The sequence below is a fragment of the Periophthalmus magnuspinnatus genome, chromosome 10 (assembly GCF_009829125.3).
Source record: "Periophthalmus magnuspinnatus isolate fPerMag1 chromosome 10, fPerMag1.2.pri, whole genome shotgun sequence".
Classification (NCBI taxonomy): domain Eukaryota; kingdom Metazoa; phylum Chordata; class Actinopteri; order Gobiiformes; family Gobiidae; genus Periophthalmus; species Periophthalmus magnuspinnatus.
This window is the reverse complement of record NC_047135.1, coordinates 35,920,207-35,946,291: the sequence shown is the minus strand read 5'-3', so window position 1 is coordinate 35,946,291 and position 26,085 is coordinate 35,920,207. Positions and strand designations below refer to the sequence as shown.

Sequence of the window (26,085 nt, the reverse complement as noted above, 5' to 3'; positions counted from 1 at the left end):
CCTCAGACCCAGGTCCCAGAGACGACTTTCAGCTCTATTCAACAGTAATTTCATCATTTTAATAAATAAACTTAGTAACTTGGATTTCTTGGCTGTGTCCGGGCTCCTTAATGTGAACCCTGGGTCAAATGTTTTGGACACGTCCCATGAGAAATGACCCACTTCTGTATCGAGATAAGTTCATAACAACAGGAATTAACTGGGATCTGCTTTGGTTAGTGGGTTAGTGGGTTAGTAGTACTAGTAGTAGTAGTAGCAGTAGTAGTAGCAGCAGTAGTACAGAGACAGGCAGTGTTTGGTTACTGGTCTTCACTGCTTTGGTGTTAATGTGTTATACTTTACATTCATTGCTGAGTTTATTTCTCTGAGTCGTGCACTTGTCTGGGGAGAAAGAACACGGCTTTCTGTCCGATGTGGGTCCTTGGGCCCAACTTGGGTTTTCCGTTCTTTTTCAGACCCACAAACCAGTTCATATCTTTGTATTTTTTGGATCGATATGTGTTGTAGTGGTTTTCTTCCAGCTTCTCCAGGAAATGGCATTCCTCGTGCACAGTTGGCTGAAAAAGAGAATAAAAAGTGAAACATGATGGATGTTTGTTGTCTTCAGAGGTGACTTGCACAGAGGCATGATGGGATGTTGTTTTTATGCTGTGTTTTTGTTCAGAGGTGACTTACACAGCTGTACAAACGCCCCTCACTGTTCATGGCAAGGTACAGTCCAGCTTCCTGCCCAAAGATGACCACAACACCAATGTCCACAGCTCTGAGCTTCAAAAAGGCTAAAGAGGAGAGAGTTTTATTAGTTTAGTTTCAATATAAAAGTCTAAAGCTCTTATGATGCACGAGCCTCTGCAGGGCATCCAGGGTGACTCTTACTGTGCACGTCCCCATCGTCCCTCTGCCCCTGCACTGTCCCATCGGGGAGGAGCTGGAGGTGGTGTCCGCCATTCATGCAGTAGAGCCGCGTGAGGCGCCTGTGGTCCGGGGAAAAGGCGCTGAAGTCCGCGCTCTGCTCCAGGTGCGCTGCGTCCGCGTCCATCATCCACCCGGGGACTCTGGAGCTCGGGTTCTGACCGATTTACGGGGCAAGGAGTGAAATCGTGGGCTCGGTCCTCTGCGGTGGTCAGGTACACTGTCGGGGGCGCGCACAGAGACACACGGCCAGAGAATGCGCGCTCTCGATGTGCCTCCATTCTGCAGGAGGCTGGAGGGCCACAGGGGGGTGGAGGGCCACAGGGGGGTGTTTGGACAGGGTGGAGGTGTGGGGCACATGGACATGTAGACTGACTGATAAAGATTATATTTATGACTCTGAGTGTTTTTCCTTTAAAACACAGGCCCTGGTTGAAGAAGCAGCTTCAGGCCAAACTCAGACTTTAACCCTGAAAAAAGCTCAGCTCAGAGTTTCCAGTTTCACATTGAACCTAAACACTGAGTCTCCAGGGTAACTGACCCTCACCTGGTCCAGAGCAGGTTTATTCCTCTAACTCTGAGTTTATTTGAATAGATCCATGAGTTTACTCCATAGATACAGTTTATGGTTTAGAGTCTGCTCTGACCGGACCAGGTCCATTTAATGAGACTTAATGAGTTTAATCATTTGACTTGTTTTCTTTTCTACGTTACATTTATTTTACTCAAATTTTATTTAAAATCTGAAATCAAAGATTTAAATTGTTATTTTAAACGTTTGAATGTTTTTATCTGCAGCCTTTTGAGTAAAAGTCTTTAATCAGTTCATCCTGTTTTAGTTTGAAGATTCAAACAATGTTGCTCTTTATTAAACCTGACCTTGATCCAGTCACGTGACTTCCTGTCCCTCTAAGATGGACGCCTCCTCTTGTTGACCGTTGCCACGGTGACTCCTGGGTAAAGTCTTGTGTCTTCTGCTAAACTCACTTTCTCGTCTCTGAGCTTTAAAACTCTGATTAGATTCATCCTGAGTTTATAGAAGTGAAATAACAGAACAGCTTAAAGTGCCTTGTTTTCAGTGCAAAACATAAGAGGTAGACACATATTTTTCATAAAGTGGGTTATTCGATTTATCACTGATGTATTTTCCCACAGCTGGATGTGTGTTTGTTGTGTATAAAACAAGGACAAGCACAAACCTCAGAGCCTAAACACCAGATTGTATTTTTAAAAGCTAAAAATGTTAAAACAAAAGGTTTATGATAAAACATTTTTAAAATGAAAAACCAGGCCAAAAGCAACAGTTCGACCTTTAATCAATGGAGGAAAAGAGGAACAGGGCTCACACTAGAGGAATAGTACACAGGGAATAGAAAAACTATTATCAGGAGACAAGTACACCACATTTCTTTACAATGGATTATATGTACATATTTAGGCTAAACAAAGCTTTAGAGAAAGCATAAACCAGTGAAACATGATCGGCCCTTGATAATTTTCCAAAAGGTAATGTCTGCATATGTTTTATACAAAATAGATTTTCAAACAATATTTGGGTAGTGCAATTTTTTAGATTGAAGCTGGTTGATTACTTTCACAAACAGTTTTTAGAGTGAAAAAGACCGACTTCTACCCTATTCACAGTATTACAGAAATGGACCAAAGCCGTCACTTTAGAATACAAAAGTACGAACACAAACGGGCTGTACAGTTGTGGTAGAGCTTACAGTGGCTGAGTTCTCTTTGCTTTGGTCGCCTGTTAAACTTAAAACATAAACAGGTTTTTGTGCAGTCTGAGTTTTTCCTGAAAATCTGACCTGCAGAGATAAGGGTTTATGGTGAATCTCAAATAGCTTATATATTGTGAAAACGGAAACAGGAAGCAGCCATAGTTTTGTTATGTTAAAGATAAAACACTGTTATTTCTATTGCATATATCGTAGTCCTCAATGCCAAACGCATCGAGGGTAGTCTGAAAGGAGGCAAGTGTGTGAGTTCAAATATTTAACTGTAAACAGAAAAGCAGCAGCAGAGATTTTGGATCCACTGAATGTGAAAGTAACCCACGTGTGACGCGCAGGCAGTCCACAGATTATGGACTTGTACCAGAAACAAAGACGGGAGCCTCGAACGTCAGGCCACCGTACGGAGCCTCGAACATCGGGCTGGGTTTAAGAAAACAATCAGATCTATTAACAGTCCATCAACAATACAAAAAACAAAAAAACAAAACAGAGACAGACACTGAGGAATCCAAAGTCAGCGTCTCAAACAGAACGAGAGACGCACAAACAGACAGGTGTTGTATACGGAGCATGTTTAAAACCTTTAGATTGACGTATGGTTACTGAGTGTTAGCGAAACGATTCCCAAAGCTACGTATTCATCTCTATATTTATTTAAACAATCAGAAGCACCAGTTTATACTTTGCAGCCACTCGCCATGACAGATTCTTATGTAATTTGAACAAAGTGCCACATTTGATCTGCAGGACTTCACGATTCACAGTTCATTTTGTCTTTTTGTGCTTAAACACAAGCTTATAATTTAGTTTCAAAGGCGAATCATTTGAGTGCTGGTGTTAACGGGGTGAAAATATTGCAACACATTTCAAATCTTCACTGATAAAACAAGAGCCAGAGCGAGATTCTTTGTGATCACACCACAACACGTCCAAGTGCTTCCATCACCGATTTCAGAGATTTAAGGATTGGCTAAACTGGGCCATTGTTACCACTTCACAATCGGGTTCTACTCACAAATACTGAGAAGATGAGAGGATTAATTTGGCACTGGATGACGCTCACTGTTGGTGGGGCTGAACGCTAAGTGCTTCACATCGGGACACATGTGCAAATATACGACACAGAGGACATGTGACCAGCAGGTGGCTACAGAGTGCTGTGTTCAGGAGGGTGGACTGTGCAATGAGTCTATGGTGAGAGTTTAATGCACAACGCTTCAATATCAAATGTACCAAAACAAAAATGCATAAGTCCCATAGTGAGTCATTTACAACATGCCGTTTGTGACGGAACGGCAGAATCGGAAACAAAGCTGGGACAGAGCTTTGTTTGGTGGGAACAATGTTTAAAAAAAAAGAACAATAATGCTAAGAATATTTACGCAAATGACGTGAAAGTCCTCCTGTTTTCTGATTGGTTGACGCAGGTTTCTTGTCACATTCCACTAAACTATCAGGGGCTAAAATAGAGCGGCTATTTCTGAAGAAAAAGGTAAGAAAATGTAAAGACTAACACAAGGTCTTTTAAAGCCTTTGGGGGGACACAAAGTGCTCACATCACACTCCTGAAGCACGCGGGACACTGCCCCGACCATATTCACACCCATAATGCACCTCTCCAGAGGAGGACTGAGCTGGAGCTTCTACAAACACAGCGACGGAAAAGAAGTGAATATCAAGAACAATCAGTGGATGAAGGTAGACGGGACAAGAGCGGAGACGCCGCCTGGGACACGCCTGAGACACGCCTGGGACACGCCTGGGGCACGCATGAGACACGCCTGGGACACGCCTGGGACACGCCTGGGACACGCCTGGGGCACGCCTGGGACACGCCTGGGGCACGCCTGGGACACGCCTGGGACACGCCTGGGGCACGCCTGGGGCACGCCTGGGACACGCCTGGGACACGCCTGGGACACGCATGGGACACGCATGGGACACGCCTGGGACACGCCTGGGACACGCCTGGGACACGCATGAGACACGCATGGGACACGCATGGGACACGCATGGGACACGCATGGGACACGTCTGGGACACGCCTGGGACACACATGAGACACGCCTCAAACAAGCAGGAAGAGATGGACAGGATGATATTTGAAGCAAAAAGGCACATCATTTTCCCTTTTTACATGTGTAAACTTGGAAGAGTTTTGCTTTTGGGATAAATCATCCTTGAAATCAACGCATGTGGGTCACATGTATCAAAAATGTTCATGATTTTTAATTTTGTTTATGACTAAAAACATTTCAACCTCTAAAAACTAATGAGAAACAGAGTCCAAAGTCTAATTAAAAGAGCATGTTTAATTAAGCTCTGCTAATCTCTGTGGTAACAATGACCTGAAATAAAGGTAAATATTGATATTATATGAAACTGTAGAAAACACCAGCAGAACGTCTCTGTAGATAGTACTTATCTATTTAAGATCTGTCTGGAATTTGAAGGTAAGAATCCTGAGACGACATGGAGCCTATAAGTCTGATTATACAAAATCATTCCTATGAGACGCACGGTCAGACCAGAGCCAGGAGCTGTGCCCTCACAGCTCTGCACAAACATCCAGACCAGTGCGCCAGTGTCAGGGGAAACCAAACTGACTGGGGGGTGTTGTTGTCCTGGGGCGGGGGTCGTGTTGTCCTGGGGCGGGTGGATGGGGGTGGATGTTTAAGGCATTGTGTTTGGGCAGGACTCAGTCATCTCTGGTGGAACAGGAGTGCTTTCACACTCCCAGCTTTGAATTTTGGTAACTGGTTGCTGATGATCTCAGCCAACATCTCTGGAAACTCCACACTCAGGGACTTGTTCACAAATGTGTAGAAGCAGAAATTGAGGAGCCCACCAACCATCTGAAGAAACACAGACATTAATATTTAAAGGTTATGTCACATGTCTTAAACTTAAAGAGCACTGATGGTGCATTATCTGTATTTTTTGAGCCTTTAAACAAACTTTTGAGTATTTGGTTTGGATTTGGTGTTAGTGTGCCACCTACTGGCAGCAGTGGAAATGATGGAAATGATAATATATATGTAATGACTCAGGAAGTCTCCTGCACAGTTTAAGTCTATAAATCATCTCCAAATTTCTCAGTTTACAGTTGAAAATCCTCTTTAGTTAAAGCAGAATCTGAACAAACCTACACTTTACATCATTCAAGTCCAACGCCTCACAGTTTATACCTCGTGCATGGAATCCAGAAGCTTGGTGAGCTGGTAGAAACGTTGCCAGTTCTGACTGGAGTTTTCCTCTCTTTTTACTATTGCTTTGCCCAACTCCTTAATGTAGGACATCCGAAGCTCATCAAACACAGCCTGGCTCTTTAGACCATCCTTTGGCACTGCAAAAACAGATGCAGACAAACGTTAATCTGATTAATCTTTTTAGATAGAGTGATGCTCAATAGAGTCATTAATCTGAGTCCTTTATAGAGTCAGAGTCAGAGTCAGAGTCAGGGTCAGGGAGATGGACACACCCACAATGATGCTTAATGTGCAACAGACTGGAAAAATGCAGAATCAGACACAAAAATAACCTAGAGATTTGTTTATCAGCTTTGCTGATACAGACTATGTACTGAAATGGAGTTGAACATGAAATCAGAGTCAATTTTGTATATAATTCTTTCAATACAAAACATTGATAGTTTCTCCAGTAGCACCATGAGGCCTGACACAGGTCAAGACTAGTCCAAAACTATGTCCAAAATGTCCACCTTTGTCCTATTCATGTGCCTTTTAGTTTTTGTTCTTGTTCTTTTTTTGTAAAAGAGTCTGAGGTGTAAGAGTGCCCTGGCCTCTGCCGGTGTTTACCTGTGCTGAGCAGGAGCAGGACCTTCATGCACAAATACTCGTCATGAGACACCTGCAGACGAACAAACTCACTGGAAATCTTCAACATCTGCTCAAACTGGTCAGTCATGAACGGCAGCTTCATTCTGTCCCTGAAAACAAAGAGAGAGTCCATGAAACGCCACAAGGACAAGACGAGTACAGGACGAGTACAGTACGAGTACAGTACGAGTACAGTACGAGTACAGTACGAGTACAGTACGAGTACAACACATGTTAAACTATGAAACGTCACAAGTACAAAACCAGTTAAACTGCCAGTCTCACCTCCAGTCAAAAGTTTGGACACACCCTCATTACATTTTTACTGTATTTTTACTATTTCTACATTTTATACACAAACAGAAGACTTCAACTATGAAGTAAGACATGTGGAATTATGAAGTTAAAAAGTAAAAAGTTTAATAACTCGACTAAATATTACTCGACAAAGTGAAGCGCGTCTGCTTTGACGAAAAAAAGTAGTAGTTGTTTACCTTTTTTTCTTATCTACATAATTCCATAAATCTGATGTCTTCTGTTTGTATAAAAAAATGTAGAAAGTGGTAAAAATACATTTAAAAATGAGTAAGAGGGTGCGTCCAGACTTGTGACTGGTCGTGTATACAAACACATAACCAGCTGTGGTCACTTATTGTACATAGAGTTTTTACTCTATCTACAGTTTATATTTTTATTTCTCTACTCTATTTAGCACTTCACTTTGATGTTTAATTTGATATTCCAGCTAAACTTTTAGTATAAAAGTCCATTTTGAATCATATTTTTGGACAATTACACTGCAGCGAGTTCTTGTGTCTTACTGTTGCATCCACAGACTGTTTATATAAATGGACAGAGCCGCTGTGTTACAAACAGGAAGTGATCATGGACGCACTTCTGGCTCCAATTCACTTTACACTGAAAAACTGTGTCCTCTCTCTGTACCTGCTGCTTCAGACTCATTTTGGTCTTAAATGTTCATATTAACCCTCTACATGATCCTGGGGTTTTTATTTATTTTATTTGTGTCAAGATATGAACATTAATAACAGCTTCATTTGACGCCTCATTACACTCAGTCCACTTCTTTACACAGTCTATGGTTGCAATGCTGAAATGACCCACTGTGAGATCAATAAATGTTCTCCCATCTTATTAACGTCTTGTTTATTTTGCATTTTCCAGATTATAGTGACGCTGTGGCACTCTGGCTGTGGCTGCTGCTCTCCTCCTCAGGTGTAGTTTACGTTCAGAATAATAATAAAGCACTGAGAGCCTGAAATGCTAATCTGTGGTGACAACTGACAGACGGGTGCAACTTTTGACTTACACGCTCCACATAGCATTAGCATAGTGCGAGTATAAACAACACGGATGAGACGATGACAGGAGCTCAGAGTTCTGCCCAAAATCTGACCCCAAAAATACACGTCTAAAAGGGAAAGATAACACGTACTCATTAATGACGAGGTCCGGGGCGAAGCAGAGCATGTCCCCGTTACACTGCTGATAAGACCGCCATCCCAAACCGAACGACATGAGGAAGAGCCACGAGCACTGCAGCAGGGTCATCTGATCATCCAGGTGAAGGCTCCGGAATCCTGGACAAAGAAAAACACTTTTGAACAAACATGGAACCAGTCAAATAACAACCATTAAAGAAAAAAAAGTCTCAAGCTGCGAGGAGAACATCCCATCTACGGCTGCAACAACTGTGAAAGATTATGTTCCAAGAATCGACAAACCAGTTTATAATGACTATCGCCTGGGATCCAGAAAACACGCTTCTTCAATACTTTACAGAGGTGTGAGTCTGGACACGGGTGAATCTCCCCGTTTTCAAATGGGCGGGATTACAGGTGATTGACAGGTGGATTAGTCAATCAGGGACAGGCTTGGTTCACCGTATCAGAAAAAAATAAAACTGTAATTTTAGTTTTAATCTCAAATCGTGTCCTTATAATGTAACTGCTCTTAAAGTGTGTGACTCTGGTTCTGAAGATTCCCATGTTGTGACTTAATTCGTAAAATACTTGTAAATATTATTATATTAATAGTTTTACACAAATCAGGAAGCAGTTTGTGAAGAAAAGTTGAAAAATATGTCAATAAGTTCAGCAAAATTTACACATTTTTCCAATATTTTAAACATCGTTTCAACAAAATAAATGTGTTCTCTTACACTTTTATTTGCCAAATAATAGTCTCTGTGTCATTAGAGGAGTCTGGCCCAGTGGTTGCTGGGAAACAGTTATGGGATTCAATCGTGTGATGTCATGATTTCCAACCAGGAAGTCATAGAAATTGTCCATTTGGGAAAAAAAACTTATATATAATAATCTGTGTTTTAGTAAAATGAGTAGTCCAAACCGTCAGACACTTTCATAAATCGCACTGATAAAAAGGCACCACAGTGTTTTGTTCACACCCAGAGCGGCACAAACCTGGCAGAGACTTGGCCCACTTGACGGCGGAGATGACCTGTCTGCCCCCGAGTCTGTTCAGCGTGGTCATGAGGCGGGTGGACGTGTCGGGCAGTGTGCTGTCGTAGCCCGCGTATATGGTCTCAGGCTCGATGGCTTTCAACAGCGACAGCATAGTGGGCACGAGCTGGGGCATGCATTTGGGCACGAGGGAGCGGGGCTCCACAGGCGGAGACGTCTGGGTCACTTCGGGCACGTTGCTCTGCTGCACACCTTTTAGACGATTCTTCTTGATTTTACGGGCTACAAAAAGGCAAACATTATTATTAGTTAAACCGAGGTCAGTGAGAATTCCAATGGCCGCGCGTCAAAACCACAGACTGTGTATAGAAATGGACACAGGAACATAGAGGCTAGCACGTTAGCTAACAGGAAGTGATTGTGGCTCCAATTCACTTGTCACCTCTCCCTTTGTAATTGCTGCAGTGAGCCTCATCATTTTGGTCTTAAAGTTTTCACATTAACATGATCCTGGAGGTTTTATTTTGCGATTGTGTCTGTAAATCAAGATAAAAACATAAATAACAGACAAATCAGGCGCTTTCTTTCCCCGATGTCGCTCCCACTAGCGTTAGCAGCAGGTTTGATTAACAGCGTTGCTAAGTGCTTGCTCCCTGCTAAATCAGTGAGGGGGCGTTACCTTCATCAGCCTGGATGATTGGCTCTTTGGTTGCTATGATACTCACGGTCGGAATTTCAAATATGTAACTTTGCTCCAAATTGGCCGCTATAACTGCTCTGGCCTCGATGAGCTTCGTTTGGAGCTGAACGCTGTGGGTGACGTCACACTCACTTAATCCACTTTACACAGTCTGTGGTTAACACGACACAACACACATGTAGTAAAGTCACATTCATCACCATAGCAACAGTTAAACAAACGCTCAGTACAGGAGAATGCAGGGACTAGCTTCATTTAAAACACTGAAATAACTAAACATCTGAGACATTTACAGACAGTGACCAGACTTTAAACTTTCGCAGGTTCAGTTTCATGGTCTTATATCACGGCTACAAACAGCGAGGAGCCTTGTGCAGTTTTAATGGACTCTGCGTCGTGCATTAAATCTGCAGACAGCACGGTTCCTCGCTGTTTAATGCTTACTTTATGAATGGGAGAAAAATGGACATTAACTGTTTGACCCTCGTTACTACAGACCTTCCAGGTTCATGCCGGCCATTAGACACTTGCGGAAGCGGCAGGCGGGGCAGTTCTTCCTCCTGATTTTGTCGATGATGCAGTCGTTTCTGCCCGCACACAGGTAGTTGTGTTGCCCTGGAGCGCACACAGATGTTACTGACCACACTGTGATAAACTGACTTTATTTTAAGCTGGAGGTGGTAGAGTTCTGTACCTTCAACCGCCCTCTTAAAAAAGACCTTGCAGCTGCCGCAGGTGAGGACGCCGTAGTGACAGCCCGACGCCTCATCAGAACACACCAGGCACACTTTATGAGCGCCGCTTTTGCCTTGAGCCGGAGCCGGTGCACTGCTGCTCTCCTTACGAGTGGAAGAACTGGAGAGGACAGAAGAAAACATGGGACTAAACAAAGGTGTTCATACAGTACGAGATGTTTAAGGCATTTACTGCACAACAAAATGCAACAAAGTGATATTTTTTGAGTCGATAGTTATTATTCCTGTGTTGCTGCAAAGAGAATAGGTTATATTCAGTGATGGGAAAATACTTTGAAAATGTAGATACCTGAAGGAAACTGCATTTTGTAAGTTATCCTGACACAAGGTCCAGTCAGAGTACAGTGTTCTGAATACTTAGATTACAGTGTAAAAACATAAACACTGCTTTATGTTTGTTTCACCGTTTGTTCTGCATTTCCCTCTAAGTGCAGAAGTAAAGTCACACTTTCCTCACCACAAGAGCTGAGTCTCATATTTTTCTCGTTACCTGCAGTTTGAGCCTGAATTGTGCGATAATGTACTGTAATGTAATCCTTTGACAAAAGTAACTGTACCAGGATAGTTACTCTACATGAGTATTCAGAATCCTCTCTACATGTATTCAGTTATTTTCCATCACTGGTTATTATCCTGTAAATGACACAACACACGCTTTTCTGTGTCACAATAACATTCATTTGATTAAAGCAGCCGCTGAGACAAAGACAAACCTCTGTGTAATTATTATAATTATTTAATTACTTATAATAATTGTGTTATTATATTATTAGACACTAGTCAATTCAATGCTTTATTACAAAAATTATTTTTAAAAAGTGTATGAAATTTATGTAGTTTGTTTTTTCTTTAGGTGATAATTAAAGCCTAAAAAATCCTACAGTAAACATCATTCCTCTGCCTTTGACCTGCTTCTTAAACTCTGTGTTTGCAGTTGTCCCATCCACTTCACAAACTATGAACTTTGGTCCATCTCAGAGCTTCTTTCTTTTGTCTCCACATCAGGTTTAGCAGGAGAAAAGACTCCATTGTTCTCAGTCAGCCTTTAAACAATTTGTGATCTAAAGGTCATGTCCTGAAGCAACATGCGTCAGAAAATAACACTTTGATGAAACAGCAAATGTTTCCTGAAGTCAGCTGCTGGGTCAACACGTGATGCACTTTCTAAAAACCACCACAAGGGGCCGCTGGACTTTGCTGCATCCATGCGACAGCAGCACACACCCCCTTCTGCAAGCAGCGGCTCACAGCAACACCACCCACAGCAACACCACCCACAGAGGACAGGAGCTGGGCCTGTGCAGCATGGGCCTCTGAAACATGGGACTCTCAAACACGGGCCTATGCACCGGGTAACTCGACCGAAGTATTCAACCACTTTTTCATTCCTTGCTCTGTTTGTACAGAGAGAGGCCAGAACAAGAACAAGAACGACACAACAAAACAAAAACCTGCATAGGTCCATTTAAAAAACTAAAACAGGAGCAGGTTTGATTATAAATGTTTATCTCCACATTATTAAACTGCTGCAGTGGAGAGTTTTACATGTCCCTCAAATGGATTCCATTTTTGGGAAGCAAAATAACAAAAAGCCTTTTTCCACCTTTCAGTTCTAGTGTGGCCAGTTTTTAGACGGAGACAATCATGAGTTCTTTTATTAAAGTTCCTGTATCAAAGTTCAACCAGATAGTGAGATATTCAGGCCGTTTATAAACAGACAGAAAATGTATAAGCCTAAAACCTACAGCTCTGACCACAGTCACAACCTACAGGTCTGACCACAGTCACAACCTACAGGTCTGACCACAGTCACAACCTACAGCTCTGACCACAGTCACAACCTACAGGTCTGACCACAGTCACAACCTACAGATCTGACCACAGTCACAACCTACAGATCTGACCACAGTCACAACCTACAGATCTGACCACAGTCACAACCTACAGCTCTGACCACAGTCACAACCTACAGCTCTGACCACAGTCACATCTGACCACAGTCACAACCTACAGCTCTGACCACAGTTCACCTTTCACTGTAGAGACACAAGTGTGCGTCTCAGGAGGAGCAGACCAAACAGAACACCAGAGTCTGTGTTCTAGTCGTGTTTAGTCTGAACGCAGTGCAGACGGAGGCTCTTTGCAGGCGGGGGCTCTTTGCAGACGGAGGCTCTTTGCAGGCGGGGGCCCTTTGCAGGCGGGGGCTCTTTGCAGACGGGGGCCCTTTGCAGACGGGGGCCCTTTGCGCTCCAGAGCTTTCAGAGTACTCTGTGGTCAATAAGTCTCCATTCTACACTTTTGTGCTGACGGATCACTAGAGTCATCTCACTGTTCCACACATCATGTTTTAGAACGACCAGAGCAGTGACCCATGAAGAAGAACAAGATTAAACTCTACAGGGGTGTGGCCACGTCTCCTCCAGACTCAGAACGACCCACAGTCATCAACATTTTGTGAAAGAGGTAAAGACGAGGGAGGTGCTGATGTGATACTGGAGTCTGACATCGGCACCAACACTGAAATCAGTTCAAAGATGTTCAGTCGATGTCTCATTTTGATCTACATGTGTGAAATAAGACGATTCACTGACCAGTGCTGGCCCTAAACGTCTCATATTAAACTTGTACTTTAACAAAGATGTTCTTTAATTACTTTAAATTATAAATAACAGTAAAAGTTTTACATTATGCCATTTGTGTTTAGGACCTCAGGGACCGGCCTCCTGCTGGTGCTCAGGCAGGACTGAACCGGGACTGAACCGGGACTGAACCGGGACTGAACCGGGACTGAACCGGGACTGAACCGGGACTGAACCGGGACTGAACCGGGACTGAACCGGGACTGAACACGGGGAATCAGTGTTTCGTTTTTGTGCAGTTTAAACCTGGAACATTCTTCCTGAAGATGTGACTCAGGCCTCGGCTTTGACAAAGTTTAAATCCAAACTGTTCTGTTTATCTGCTGTGACTGACATGGTTTTAATCTGCCTCTTTTAATGTTCATTTTATGATGATTATTTGTGATTATCTTTTGATTTGTTGTATTGTGATCTTAATGTCACTTTGAATTACTTTGTTGTTGGTTGATATCGGGAATCGGCCTCCCTAAAAATTATCCACATTAATGCCAACGAATATTTTGTAAGACAAAGGTAAAGACACAGTGCACAGTGATATCAGAGTCTTATGGTGAGGGGTATTCACAGTGTTGTAGTAACTGTACTTTTCAGAGGTTAAACTATCGTATTTTAACGAGACAAGTCAAATATTTGATCGTAAAAACAAAACAAAATAGTGAGAATTCTAGAAGAAAAATGATCTCAAACACTCTTAAACCGGTCATTTATGTCACACTAACTTTACCATTTCAATCAGAAAGTTTCATTTTCATGAGTTAAAGAAAAATAGTTTCACTGTTTGGTGTCAAATAATCGTGAATCATTTTGAAATTTTGCCACAAATGTCACAACAATAAAATCACTATGACATCTGTAACTCTAAAGAATCTAAATGTGTTCTAGGGATGGGACAATAAACAGTAATCTGGAGTAAAGACAACCCCGATTACATCACCAGAATGTGCAGAACAACACTGCTGACCCATAATGCTCTCTGCTGGGTCACTGTTGTTTTCACTGATAACAAAAGCACAATTATATAAAAGTGTTTTAAAATTGGAACTTATTCCTAACATTAGAACACGTTTAAACTGTCTGCAGATAATTATCCTGATATAATCTTTAATATTTAAAGAGTGGCCAATTATTATTTTGGCCGTGAGAATCGTGACACCAGATTTCACACCGTCCCAGGCCGAACTCGTTGCCAAACTCGTTAATAAGACGTGTTCTGTCCACTTCCCGACTCCTCGAGGTTCTGCAGAAAATACATTTAGCTTTCAATTCAAAATATTCAAGAAAATATTTTGCCAAATTCAAGCGTGTGATTACATTCTCTCATTGGCCCGAGCCCACATCAGCTGTTTGGGCTCGTGTTTTGGCAGTGCGGTTTGGCTCCCTGACTCTCGGCCGTAAACAGCTCAGCGGAGGGTCACATACTGCAGATACATTTCATAAAGAGCTGTATACTGCCGTTTATGAGCGTCCAGCCATATGTCTCCTGGGACTGACGAAGAGGTGTCCCTGCTTTACGTGGCGCTAATAAGGCTCTCGTCTGCGGGAGGAGGGGGGCCGAGGGGGGCGCCGTACTCCAGTGCCCTGCTGGGAATGTGTCAGCGCGACAGCTTTATGGCGATTGGTTTAAATCCAATTACGGTGGGCTGTGCGTGCGGCAACAGAACTTAGACGCAACCCACTTCAATGTCAGATTTAAACATGCGCTATGGAACTTTTCTGGTGAGGGGGAGGGTCTGTCAGCTGCGTGTCGCCATGGAGATAGGCCTGTCAATAGTTTGTGTCTGTAATGAGTCATATAAGGTAATAATTCAACTTTCTACAGCTCAAATCTCACAGAATGGGAATAAAACACCTGTAAGTTTAAACGGCAAAGACATTATCAATATGAGCTGGCTTGCCTCTCCACAGATCCGACCTGTAACATGACCTGGTGACACCGCACGCTCATTTCCACGAGATGCGTTTAATGCCATACTGTTGAGCATTCCAGGCAAAGCAATATCAGGGAGAGAAGTATGCCAGAAAAGCTGCGTTGTTTGCACGCAACATCATCATAACTCATCTTACGCTCTTTAGTCAAACCCAAACAACAATAGCTCCATATTTCCTCTTTTTAAAAAGCATCTGTTAAAGTCACATCTCCAGGAAGTGTTTTCATCCTCAAGAGATTATCACTGGTCTGAAATGAGAGGTCTGCTTCCCTCATGTCGGCCTCAAACTCGGCACAAACCCGCCGTCATCTGAAGGAGCATCGATCGGCCTGGTTTCAATGAGGCGGGTCGTCTAATGCACTTAGCGTAAAGCCAGTGGCCCAGTGTCCTGCTTAACCGTCCATAATCTGTAGGATTTAAGCTCCCCTGTCACGAGCTCCACTCAGATCTGCCTCTACCTCAGACGTCAACAACGGCGTCTTCACTAAGAGCTGTCACAACATTCACTGTAAACGACAACGTGCCAGGAAAAAAAAACTAACTGCCAAACACGTTGCTAAAGATGAGTGTTATTAAACTCAAATGTTTCCTTAGAGCAGAGGTGGAGCAGAGGTGGAGCAGGATGCAGCGCTTTCTCCCTCGAGTTAAAAAAAAAAAAAGAGAACAAAAAAGGCTCTGCATGTTTAATCAACTCTAGAATCTTCAGTGTTTAGATTGTAAAAGGGAAAGTGACTTGTGACCCAACTTGTCCAGTTCCGATACAGATTTCAATATAATAGAATTAAGTGTCTGCCGATTCTCAATAGCAAAACTACCAGAGCAGAGACTGAAAACAGCATTTATTTCCTTAAAACTAATAAAGAACAAGACAAAACTGATCTTAATGTGTTATGCAGGTGTCATCAATCTTCTCCAGTAACGACAGAACAACTTTATTTTAGACGAATTAGACGAATTAGAGAAGTTTCCTGGTCACACTTGGCTCAGAAAGTCTCACAATGTTTGACTTTTTATTTACAGTGTTTATGTCCGACCAGGATATCGACTGAACCCACATTTGGAAAGTTGTCGTGGGCGCCGCCATCATGATTCGAGCTGTTTTATCGTGACGTGCGTTCTATAGGGACAGAGCCGTTTTAAAGCCTCCAGAGAATCGCTGCAGCGTTGACTCGTTGGTCACATGATCACAGATTCCAAATTCCGCATTGAAATGAATGGGATTCGCACTTAAATAGAAGAGACACCACAAACAGAGCACGGTTTGGAGGATTTAGAGGCAAAAGTGGGCGTGGCAGAATAAGGTCAATATCAAACTTTTCCTGTAGCCAGAGCAGGGTTTGTAGAGTCAGTCTCTTTATACTGCCTTGAACATGTAACAAAAGTAATCTGCTTATTCTGAAACTTTACACTTCATTGCGATTGGTTACATCCATCTGTCACTCACTTTGAGAGTCTGTACATATAAATGGATATGGTTAACCCGCTAGCTGCCACGTCCCAAACAGGAAGTGAGCATGAGCACGCACTAGCAACAGGTTTCACTGACAACGGCGCTAAACCAGAGGTGCTAAACCAGCCTCGCTCCTGATTGGCTCTTTGGTTGCCATCATACTCGTGGTCAGACTTCCAAATATGAAACTCCGCTCCAAATTCCACTCTGTAACTGCTCCTCGCTGAGCTTCATTGGACTGGAGCCAAACACTGTGGGTGACGTCACACTCACTTAGTCCACGTGGTTTGAACATAGATCTGCATTCAGGACACAGTGATTTTATCAAAGTCATAAATAGTCAGAAGAATGAGACGAGGGTTCCATTTTATCACCACACTGCACAGCTCTAACTGTGACTGTCAATCAATAATAATTAGTCAGATAGATTAGTTCTAACGGGGCCTTCAAGAATTTTTGATTTTAATTAAACAAAGGACAGACGAAGGTTAAATTATGCCAACCACAAAACCCTGGATATAAAGTCCACTTCTCTCTGGTAGAAATCATCTTTTCTTTTGTAAGATTAATGAATTTGTCCACGGTCCCTCACAAAAAAAAACAAAAAACAAGCAGCACAAAATATAGATTACTGTGAACTCTTGTGAACCTAAATGTTTGCTGTGCACACAGTAGTAGTGTAAATAAAACGTACATTGATATAGTGACCTCGTTTGTGTATTTTTGTAATTGCAAACATTTTTTATTTATTTATATTTTTTTTTACAGGAGTTGACAGAACTACTTTTGTTTAACTTGAGCGGAGGTGGGTGTGGCTTGAGCAGAGGTGGGTGTGGCTTGAGGCGGTGAACGATGCGGCTGCTACTGTGTGCAGCTGGACACCTCTGGAATGTGGGAGGGATCAGCTCCCGAAATCCACAGTGCTGACTCGACAGCTGTACACTAAACTTAGAAGAGGAATGGCAACGCAAATGGAGCCATCCCATCGAGCCCGATGAGCGACATTCAAAATCCGACGCAGAATTGAATAAAAAAGTGGAAACGTGCAAAAGTCCACTGGAATGCTGTAATAAAAACAGCTTGGAATGGGAGGCATTTGATCTGGCGTTCGCTCGGAGCCAGCTGCAGAGAGAGAGGCGGGAGAGAGAAAGTAGGTCAGGAGAGTCAGTGCAGCTCAGCGCTGTGGTCTGACTGTCCGCAACAGCGCTCATGTCACGCCCACACGGCTAACGGCTAACACGCAACACGCACACGCGTAAATAATACAGAGCCCCGATCCACACGCACACACACGCACACAAACGCACACAAACGCACACTCACGCACACTCGCACGCTACTGATTTACACCCGATGAAGGATACTGCTGACAGCAACGGCCCTGCTGCCACTCCAGGAGCAAAAATAGAGGAAAAAGAGAGAGAGAAGACATGACTATGACCGGAGAGAGAGAGAGAAGACATGACTATGACCAGAGAGAGAGAAGACATGACTATGACCAGAGAAAGAGAGAGAAGACATGACTATGACCGGAGAGAGAGAGAGAAGACATGACTATGACCAGAGAGAGAGAGAAGACATGACTATGACCAGAGAGAGAGAGAAGACATGACTATGACCAGAATTCTGACCCCGAGTATCATAGCAACCAAAGAGCCAATCAGGAGCGAGGCTGTTGGTTTATCAGGGAGCAGGCGCTTAGCAACGCTGTCAATCAAACCTGTTGCTAACGCTAACAGGAGCGACCTCGGGGAAAGAAGGACCTGATTTGTCTGTTATTAATGTTCATATCTTGATTTACAGACACAATAGTGAAATAAAAACCCCAGGATCATGTAGAGGGTTAATACGAACATTTAAGACCAGAATGAGTCTGAAGCAGCAGAGACAGAGAACTTCCTGTTTAGAACGTGGTGCTAGCAGGTCAGCTATGTCCATTTATATAAACAGTCTATGGATTGCACTGATTTAAATGAGTTTGGCGCTGTGGTTTGCTCGGGATCGTGATAAAAAGAGTACACAATAATCGTCCGTGAGCCATTTTATGTAATTATGAGAACGGCCGACAAAGATCATCTCCATTACATCAGAACGAACAGAACAAAGACACTTGGTCCAGAATATTCTTTTCAGATCATTAATGTCTTCGTTTATAACAAAGGTCAATTCTGTAACAGTTTAAATATGGAAACTATTCATATTAAAATGATAATGATTCATGTCCAGAACATTTTTACCATCAGCAATTGTGCGTAATCCCTCGGTCGCCCAGGTGTGATTCATAGGGTTAGGCTTAAAACTCAAACCTGTCTCCCGAACAAAACTACTGTAAACTTCGGACGATAAGTCGCTACTTTTTTCCCCACGCCCTCTACAACGGCCACCGGGGGGCGCTCTCCAGCAATGAACGCAAAAGTGAGACAGACTTATGCGCTGAAGAATACACTAGTTTTGATTTTGAACTGTCATTTTGCACATCGTGACACAGACTCATCATGGAAAACACACAAAGAAATGCGTAAAAGAAGGAAATGGAGCCACTGCACGTAAGTTTGACATTAAAAAAATGATGGTGCGGCAGCGGGAAGAACAAAAGGTTTCATGGCCCATGTTGATGCAGTTTTATTGTCTAAACATGTAGGTATGTTCATCCCGTGTTACTGGCGTGTTAGTGCCGGTTTTCTAGCATAGTTTGGAAAAAACAAACAAAAAAACAATGTGTCTCTGTACCGTCTTTCTCTGTAAATATCTCATGTCACAACTTATTTGTAACATGTGACTTATATTCAGGTGTGTTCAATAGTCTGAAGTTTATGGTACAACATTTGTCCAGTTGACAGTTTATCAATTTGTCTTTTACTGTCAGCAACTTCAACAATTATTGTGATATAATCGTTAACCACAGTTATTTTGTCCATGTTAATCGTGACACGTCCCACGCCTGCGGTCTGCTACCTCCAAACTTCTACTCACCCCCAGACAAAACTGTTGTGGTAAATTCACATTGAAAATCCAAAGTGGACTAGGGATGGGACGATATACGATATCATTAATCGCGATAAAAAAGGTCCGCAATTAATCGTTCGTGGCATTTTTTTATAATCACGATCATCACGCACGATTATAATCGCCTTTACGGCACCACACTGCCTCATGTTTCCAGTTCCAATACAACGTTTAGATGTTAGTTCTGGTGTTTGCCCACAGGGGGCGCTCTGTGTCACTTGCGTCACTTCCGGCGCGACAAGGACTGGTCCATTTCGACAGCGTGGCATTGAGGAGGACACATTTTCTTCCGGGTACGCCTGTTTACGGAAAACCATGGCATGTGATACATCATCCTGTTCCTCTGCTCATTGGCTGTAAGGGCCAAACGTCACTAAATGTGTGTGATGTAATTGGTTGATTCTACAAGAGGAAGAGTGGGGCGTGAACTTTCAGTCATCTGTAGCTCTGATTCGCTGTCTGCGGCCTCAGTAACCCACAGCCCCCACCTTATTGGCCAACACTGGTGTCAATCACACGCTAACACGTGTGTTTAGCACTGAGGAACAAAGTTGGCTCTGTCAGAAGTTTATTATGCCTGAAATCGACAAAAGAAAGGCAAAGAAGTGACGGAGCCCGGGCCGTCGGAATGTTAACAGGTTAATAATTATTATTTTGGCCACGATAATCGTGAGTCTAAAATTAAATATCGTCCCATCCCTGAAGTGGACCAGAGGTTTGTTTGTGTTTGAACACGGTCCTGCTCTAAATGCAGCCATGACTCACAGTTTCCCAAGTCTCAATATTCCCCACACACTTTACTCTCTGGTGACGAATCTGGAGCCAGACTCGTGCTGGCGTTGGTATAATTCACTTCAGAGATGAACCTGTCACGATAACAAACTTTGAAATGTTTTGCTGGTTCAAATCCAATTAGGGTGGACTGTGTGTGCGACGACAGAACTCAGACTCAACTCACTTCAGTGTCAGATTTAGAAGGCGCACTACGGAACTTTTCTGGTGGGGGATGGGATCCGCCAGTTGCCTGTCGCCATGGAGATAGGCCAACAACTAATTTTGAAATGTGGCGTATTGCTGAAGTAAATACAGACGATAAACGAGAATACTGAAACTCATTTATGCCACTGACACAAAACCCAAGCGCAGATTTAAACCACAAAATCTATTTTACAATCTACAATATTGTTAAAAATCATGAGCTGCGATAAATAAACATCAAAATGAAACACTTTAGTCGTTAGTAACTTGTCTGACTCATTACAGACTCAAACTCATTCAAACTTCTACAGTTTAAATCTGATCATATAGACAAAACATAACCACAAATCTCCTGACAGTGCAAAGAAAATGTAATACGATAAATATTGACAGTGAAAATAAACTTCTTCGTCTTTCATAAACTGAATGAGAAGTGGATGTAGTGATTATAGTGACAGGTCTATTCAGAGAAGTCATTTCACACAGGCAATTACCGCCTGTCTTACACATTTCTACATGAAAAACAGGAAACAGACCCTACAGACACAATAATATTGGTCCAGTCCATTCATAAAAAGGATGAGCATTTATAAAAACCAAAACATCCCACAGCAGGCGGACAGTGTGTGCCGTTACAAGGCCCATAAACAGGAGCGCTCGTGTGGAGGCCGCTCACAGACGGAGAAGGAAATGCCAGGCTAAAAACAAACCTTACATAACATTTGGACTAGGCGTGCTCCGGCTCAACACAGGAAATATTTCTCTTTATTCTTTTCTCGCCAGGAGAATGAGAATCAGGTTTTGCCAAAGTAAAACCGTTCATCCAGAATCAGGCGGGGCCTTTCAGAGCTCGTGTCTGGCACGTTAACATCATGTGAACTGGACCTGTCACCACGACACATCCTGAAGCTCAATAATCACTACAGAGAAATACTGCCATAAATGTTAATATTGAAACTACTTTATGTCACGAAGTAAGATTCAAATAATGCAAGATAATCCCAGTGAACCATTTTAAAAAGACTGTTTCATTTAAAGACCTGAGCTGCAGCAAATGCTCAGCAGAATGGGCCAATAATTAGCCATAAAAGGGACTTTCTCTCCACAGCTGATCACATTACAATAAAAACACACAAACCTCCAACTTTGGCAAAGAAAAAAATACTCATGATAAATACTGAGCCCTAAAATAAACTGTTACAGCTTTTATTTCATACACTGAGCCATAAGTCAATAAAGTGATTCTGGTGACAGGCCTAATGCCAGAATATATATATATATATATATATATATATATATATATATATATATATATATATATATATATATACAGAATATACATAATATATAATGGCAGAATATACAGCCGCTTTATGGCACGGACACTGTACTCTGACCCTCAGGGATATTTAAGATCAGAGTTTATTATTCAAACCTCCAGCTGCTCATGTCTTTACTCTTTATTTTATAATAATATCAATCAATTAAATTGATTTGAAAGATTTTTGCAAAAGATCCATTTACACAGTCTGATTTCATTTTCATGTTTCAGGAAGTTTAGACTGAAGATGTCTGCGAGGGGCCCCCGTGCAAGAGGCGAGGGGCCCCGTCTGCAAGAGGCCCTGCCTGCAAGAGGCCCCGTCTGCAAGAGGCCCCGTCTGCGAGAAGCCCCGTCTGCGAGAAGCCCCGCCTGCGAGAAGCCCCGCCTGCGAGAGGCCCTGCCTGCGAGAGGCCCTGCCTGCGAGAGGCCCTGCCTGCGAGTGGCCCTGCCTGCGAGTGGCCCTGCCTGCGAGGGGCCCTGCCTGCGAGGGGCCCTGCCTGCGAGGGGCCCTGCCTGCGAGGGGCCCTGCCTGCGAGGGGCCCTGCCTGCGAGGGGCCTCTCTGTGTTCATGCGTCTTATCTACGATTGATCCAACACCGTGTGACGTGGCCTGACTCATAAATCACCTGTGATCTCTGGAGTGCTGTTCACAAACACATTTTTTTATGTTTTTGATACTTGCTCCTTTACAGAGAACTTACCATCTCCAGATTATAATCATTGTTTTACATCATGCAGTTTTCAACAGAGTAACACAAACATTCTCACTGTACCATATGGTTCCAAAACAATATATTATTTTTAGAAACTCTTATTCCTGGGCATTGGTTTTCTTCTGTTTGCAGGTAAAACCAAACTGTAACATAATGCAGGTGTTGTGGAGATTAAAACGGTGCTTATGAGCTTGTGGAGTGAGTCCCTGCAGGTCCATGTCACAGCAGAGGAGCAGTGATGATGTTAACCTCTGTCACACAAGGTACAAAGAGGAAGTAGCTCCCACTAAGAAGCAGCAGACCAACAACAACAACACACCCAAATCTAAAGCATTTCAATGGGCCACTGAACATCAAGGTCACCCCCTTAAGTGACCAGTGAATCCAGTAATGACACGTTCATGTTTTTGACCAAACAAAACAGTAAGATGAAGCACATCCAGGTCCACTTCTAAAGTTGTGTGTAATTTTGAGACAACACCTGAAGCTAATCAGGACCTGTCCAAAGGGTTTAACACAGATGAATGCACGGAGAAAAAAAACTGTACACAACGCCTATGATCATGTGACTAGTGCCTGAGCTACTCACAACTGGGCCTCACAGCTAACATTATAGCTCAAGCCTTACAAGGCCCCGAGTAATAACCCAACAAAAGATACTCTGTACGTGTCGGCAGAGTAAACAGAGGACCAGCCATGTTCAACTGGACTGCAGCTAACAGGAGAAAAAATGTACATAATTAGAATTCTATGCTATCACAGGATCAAAGACTGAGGCAGCCAATTTTAGAGATTTTAACAACTGGAGCGTTTCCTTTTTACTGAAATCACAACCAAACTCTCCAAGGAATATTTAATGAAACGTACTGCCCAGTAGAGGGACATTTTCAATTCAGTGAAGTTTCAGGCTAAGAAATCGTTTCCTTCTCAAACCAAGAACCTAAACCTGTTGAACATATACTCCACAGATGTATAGGATAAACTACAGTGATGTTGGACAGTGCCGTGTTGTTACTGTTTTATACCTGGAAAAAGCTGAAGAGCTGGAGAAACTCTCATTTCCTCTGTGGATTCCAGATGTGTCGCCATTTCCCTGGACTCTGTTCCAAGCGCCGCTGACCGCCGTCACTGGGAGGTACAGTGTCGTCACAGGCTTCTGATCCTTCTGCTGCTGCGTTTCAGTGCTCACTCCAAAATGAAAGCTCTGTCCCCCTGACGTACTCACCCCACAGATGGACAGGGGGCTCGATCTGGGCAGACTGGCTGAAGATGTGCCAGTAACTTGACAATAACTCTGGCCTAAAGACGTCTTTTCCTGCTTTATGACTCCAGGCGTGCTCAGCTGAATGAGCCCACAGTCTTTCTCTTTCTTCACTGAAACAGACAAACTGGATGAAGGGGTCAGAGGGGAAGGTGTGGATGTGCTAGCACTCGTTTGGCCGGGACTAGTTATGCTACTGCCGTTGAGAGCAACTGTGCCACAGTTATTGCTGCTCTCGACAAGAGTCGGCTTAGTGTCTCTGTCGGAGCTGACATCTCCAAGCAAAGAGTCGTCTCCCAAAGAGGACAGGAAAGCATCATCGCCAACATAAAAATCTGACGGGGACCCAGTGAGCTCAAAGTCCTGCAGGAGATCCAGAGTGTTATCACAGAATAACTTCTGGCTCACGTCCATATCTTTGCCGATATGGTCAAAATCATGGTCAAGGTCAATGGGGTCTGGTTCTCCTTTATCCATAGAGAAGTCTGTTTTCAGGGGGAAAAAGTTAGGATCTGACCCTCCTATGAGGGAATCCATGGAGGACTGGGCGCTGTCCTGGACTCTGGATCCTAACTGAATTTTATGATCTTTGGTTGGGCCTCTGGGCTCTTGGTCGGCTGAGCCTACTGAAACAGTGGCTGAAGGAGAGGAGAGGCTGTCTGAAAGGGGGCTGTTGTTGAAGCCGTTTGGGAGCTGTGCTGGCTGCATTAAGGGGCTTGGAGGGAGTATTATAGAGGCGGCAGAGGCGATGGACATGGCACTGGGAGGGACCACTCTCAACACACCTCTCTCCTCGGAGCTCTCTGTGTAGACCAGTTTACTCAAATGGTCATCTCTTCTGTAGACCAGCTTCTTCACTCCTCCTTTGTCCATCTGGAAAGTAAAAGTGAGATAAATAAACCAGAGCCATAATAAACGCGTAAAGAAGTGTGCTGTACAAATATAAGTCCTATGAGCTAACACTAGCATGTTATTCATGTTAGCAGAGCACGCACAGTAAATAATGGATCATGTGTTTGTGCAAAGTTTGCAAGCTTCCCTTGCGCGCCCTTGAGCTAATGCTGCTAAAGACAGTAAAAGACACTTTTATGCGCATTATTAATAATCCAATAACACAAAGGACCTGACACATGCGCAGTTAGATTCGGCACATCTAGAAGCAACAAAACCCCAAAGAAAAGCAGAACTGTGGCGATTCCACTCAAAGTTTCGGGTGTAGTGGATGCTAACTGTAGCATGTTGCTAAGTGCTGGCATGTAGCCGTGTGCTAACAGTTAGCTCGGTGTTAGCTCAGTGCTAGCTCAATGATACGTGCTACATTTCGCCCCAGTGTCCCTGACAGTGCTCTGGGTTTGTTAGCCTGTGTTTGTGACTATTTATAGTATTGTGTCATGATATATTTGATTCACATTTACATAAAACACAAACAGATGCTAAATAAACATTGTACTTACCCTTCAGATGCCTGGCTGTGGAGCTGTCTGCACAGGACGCCTGTCAACATTGTTTTGGTTGAAAGTGGAGTCCAAACACTCTCAGGATCAGGAGATGAGTCTGAAGCGACTGTCACGGCTACATGGCTCAAAAACACAACACAACACACAAAAAGAACACTTTATGTGTCCAGACTGCGGGTCTGAGCTGCCTTTAGAGCTGACAAAGTCACTTAAACTGGACACGCTACACACAGGCGCAGCTTGCCATTAGGAAAGTAGCGCAAACCTCCAAGAAAACACACAAAATGGAGAACAGCCCATAGACCCGTGTGTGGAGCGGCGCCACCTGCAGGACAGCGGCCTACACTGCACCGTGGAGGATTTTGTGTTTTACAGCTTTAGTTTAGGCTCAAGAACCTGATAAAGAAACTAAAGCATTTATGATGATATAAACAATTTTCTACTCGATGTTATCATGATGTTATCAGGCGTTTGCACCTGTAGGTCTCATTAAATGTCAGTAAATTAATCTCTCACCATATTTCCCCAGAACCAAATAAACAATCAAATAGACTCCTTTAAGTCAAAATAAAGTAATTCAGTATAAGCAGAAGTGGAAGACGTACTCAACTTTGTTACTTAAAGTAAAAGTACAGATACAGGAGCAAAACATAAGAAAAAGTAAAAGGATCACATGAAAAACACTTAAATAAAAGTATTAAAGTACTGTTTTAAAATGTACTTAAAGAGTAAAAAGTACAAGTATTTAATACGGCTTCAAATGTAGTGGTTTTGATAAAGATTTGAGTTGAATTTTGTTCAACAGAAAAAAATGTAATTGATATTTTTTCCTGTCTGTTTTTATATTTTTGTTTTGCTCAAACTGCAAACATGATTAAAAATAAATAAACCTTCAGTCTTTCCAGCAGATCTCACAACCACTAAAAATACTTTTACT

The 26,085-nt window shown here is 43.0% G+C and overlaps 2 protein-coding genes across 2 annotated transcripts; both read right to left on the bottom strand.

The window, feature by feature from the left end:
• Positions 1 to 211: 211 nt before the first annotated feature.
• On the bottom strand, positions 212 to 3,073 carry LOC117377190 (putative fibroblast growth factor 1). The gene is made up of 5 exons (XM_033973549.2): positions 3,019 to 3,073; positions 1,160 to 1,287; positions 877 to 1,069; positions 676 to 779; positions 212 to 557 (listed from the first exon to the last, which is right to left on the bottom strand). The coding sequence occupies exons 1-5, from the start codon at positions 3,071 to 3,073 to the stop codon at positions 357 to 359; spliced, it is 681 nt and encodes a 226-aa protein (XP_033829440.2). The 3' UTR covers positions 212 to 356.
• nr3c1 (nuclear receptor subfamily 3, group C, member 1 (glucocorticoid receptor)) lies at positions 2,212 to 25,448 on the bottom strand. The gene is made up of 9 exons (XM_033973513.2): positions 25,146 to 25,448; positions 23,456 to 24,564; positions 10,335 to 10,495; positions 10,139 to 10,255; positions 8,941 to 9,222; positions 7,953 to 8,097; positions 6,476 to 6,606; positions 5,846 to 6,003; positions 2,212 to 5,512 (listed from the first exon to the last, which is right to left on the bottom strand). The coding sequence occupies exons 2-9, from the start codon at positions 24,562 to 24,564 to the stop codon at positions 5,360 to 5,362; spliced, it is 2,256 nt and encodes a 751-aa protein (XP_033829404.1). The 5' UTR covers positions 25,146 to 25,448; the 3' UTR covers positions 2,212 to 5,359.
• Positions 25,449 to 26,085: the final 637 nt, after the last annotated feature.

Bases quoted from the DNA above. Each gene is read 5' to 3' on its own strand.
- LOC117377190 (XM_033973549.2), bottom strand. From the start codon at position 3,073: ATGTTCGAGGCTCCGTACGGTGGCCTGACGTTCGAGGCTCCCGTCTTT. The intron at 1,288-3,018 runs GTACAAGTCCAT...AATCTTTATCAG, and splicing joins GGCTCCCGTCTTTGTTTCTG to TCAGTCTACATGTCCATGTG. The intron at 558-675 runs GTAAGTCACCTC...TCTCTTTTTCAG, and splicing joins AGGGGCGTTTGTACAGCTGT to CCAACTGTGCACGAGGAATG.
- nr3c1 (XM_033973513.2), bottom strand. From the start codon at position 24,564: ATGGACAAAGGAGGAGTGAAGAAGCTGGTCTACAGAAGAGATGACCAT. The intron at 10,496-23,455 runs GTATAAAACAGT...TGTCCTCTCCAG, and splicing joins AGCTCTTCAGCTTTTTCCAG to TTCTTCCACTCGTAAGGAGA. The intron at 5,513-5,845 runs GTATAAACTGTG...GTGTTTCTTCAG, and splicing joins TTCTGGATTCCATGCACGAG to ATGGTTGGTGGGCTCCTCAA.